The sequence below is a fragment of the Glycine max genome, chromosome 15 (assembly GCF_000004515.6).
Source record: "Glycine max cultivar Williams 82 chromosome 15, Glycine_max_v4.0, whole genome shotgun sequence".
NCBI classification, from domain to species: domain Eukaryota; kingdom Viridiplantae; phylum Streptophyta; class Magnoliopsida; order Fabales; family Fabaceae; genus Glycine; species Glycine max.
In genome coordinates this window covers 17,013,608-17,014,779 of record NC_038251.2, presented here as the reverse complement: position 1 = coordinate 17,014,779, position 1,172 = coordinate 17,013,608, and the positions used below count along the sequence as shown (strand labels likewise).

At 36.2% G+C, this 1,172-nt stretch overlaps 1 protein-coding gene across 2 annotated transcripts in view; it reads left to right on the top strand.

Moving 5' to 3' along the window:
• Nucleotides 1–196: 196 nt before the first annotated feature.
• The window catches only part of LOC100784824 (guanine nucleotide-binding protein subunit gamma 3), a 3,710-nt gene continuing 2,734 nt past the window's right edge, over nt 197–1,172 (top strand). Inside the window, exons 1-2 of one of the 2 annotated variants that reach the window (XM_006597808.4) lie at nt 197–579; nt 701–875. In XM_006597808.4, the coding sequence (XP_006597871.1) occupies nt 720–875 (156 nt within the window). In that variant the 5' untranslated portion in view covers nt 197–579; nt 701–719. Of the gene's footprint in view, nt 876–1,172 lie in introns of both variants that reach the window. The other variant, XM_041010131.1, reaches the window with a different exon arrangement.

Below are 1,172 nucleotides of genomic sequence, written 5' to 3'. Positions count from 1 at the left end.
TCCCTAGATTGATCCAAGGTGTCTAAGTTGGGCCTTTATTATACCAAAACAGACTATTTCATTCGGTCCTTAATGGACCGATTCAGAACAATTATTTACAACATCTTTATAGAAGAAAGACAATTTAATCCAACCATGCATTTAATAAATAAACTGTAGTAATTAAAATGGTAATTCAAAATTCGTTGCAGCCAGGCTCAGTTTCCATCAGATTCTCGCTGGTCACTGCCACTCTAGTCTTCATTTTTTTCCTCCTTATTTCCCCCCATGCCTGCAATAATAATGACTCTCTTTCTAGCCTCATTTATGACCCTTTTCCACTTTCCATAATGAAATCCTTGTGACTATTGAGGCCTTGTTTCTTCTGCAAAACTCCAATCTCTAGTTCGTTTTTTTTGTTACCTTCTGTGTGTGTATGTTCTTAACTTTTTTGTTATTATTATTTCTCTTTTTTTCCTGTGTCTTAACTTGCCAGAGCCCCTATTTACTGCCCCTTCCACAGTCATTTCATGTGGCATTCACACCTTAACAGACTGAAATATATGATCTGCCTCCTCTCCTTTGTCACTTACCATTACAGTTACTCACTCACTTCATCACTCTCTTATTTCTTACTTCAACATCAACTATGACGAATACTACTACAACTACTACTAACTAGTACTGTTTATTTCTTCTTCTGTTGGGGTCATTAACTTAGTTCAATTGAGAGAGCAGTGATGAGCACTCCCACAAGAGGCACTTCTAATACGCTTCTCTCTCTGCCATTGCCCTCTCCTACTCCTAAGGCGCCTTCCGGGTACCCAGATTTGTATCGAAAGCGCCGCGAAACGGCCAAGATTCAGATGCTGGAAAGAGAGATAAGCTTCCTTGAGGTTGGTTTCACTTTGTTAAACTGTAAATTCACCACTTAAACTCATACTCAAACTCAAAGGAAAAAATAAAGGGAGTCTAACTAATTAGATGAACAGTTACATGAGTTGTTTTAAGTTCTGTAATACCAATCTTTAATTCCTATAAATAAATAAAAACTCAAAGGAAAAGAAGTAAATAAAAGCACTACTTTGAACTTAGTTGAAATTCTCTTCACTTTGATTTTAAGAAATGGCATAATTACTTAGTACCTGTTACCATTACATTTCATGATCAAAACCAAACTTTAAAGTATGAAA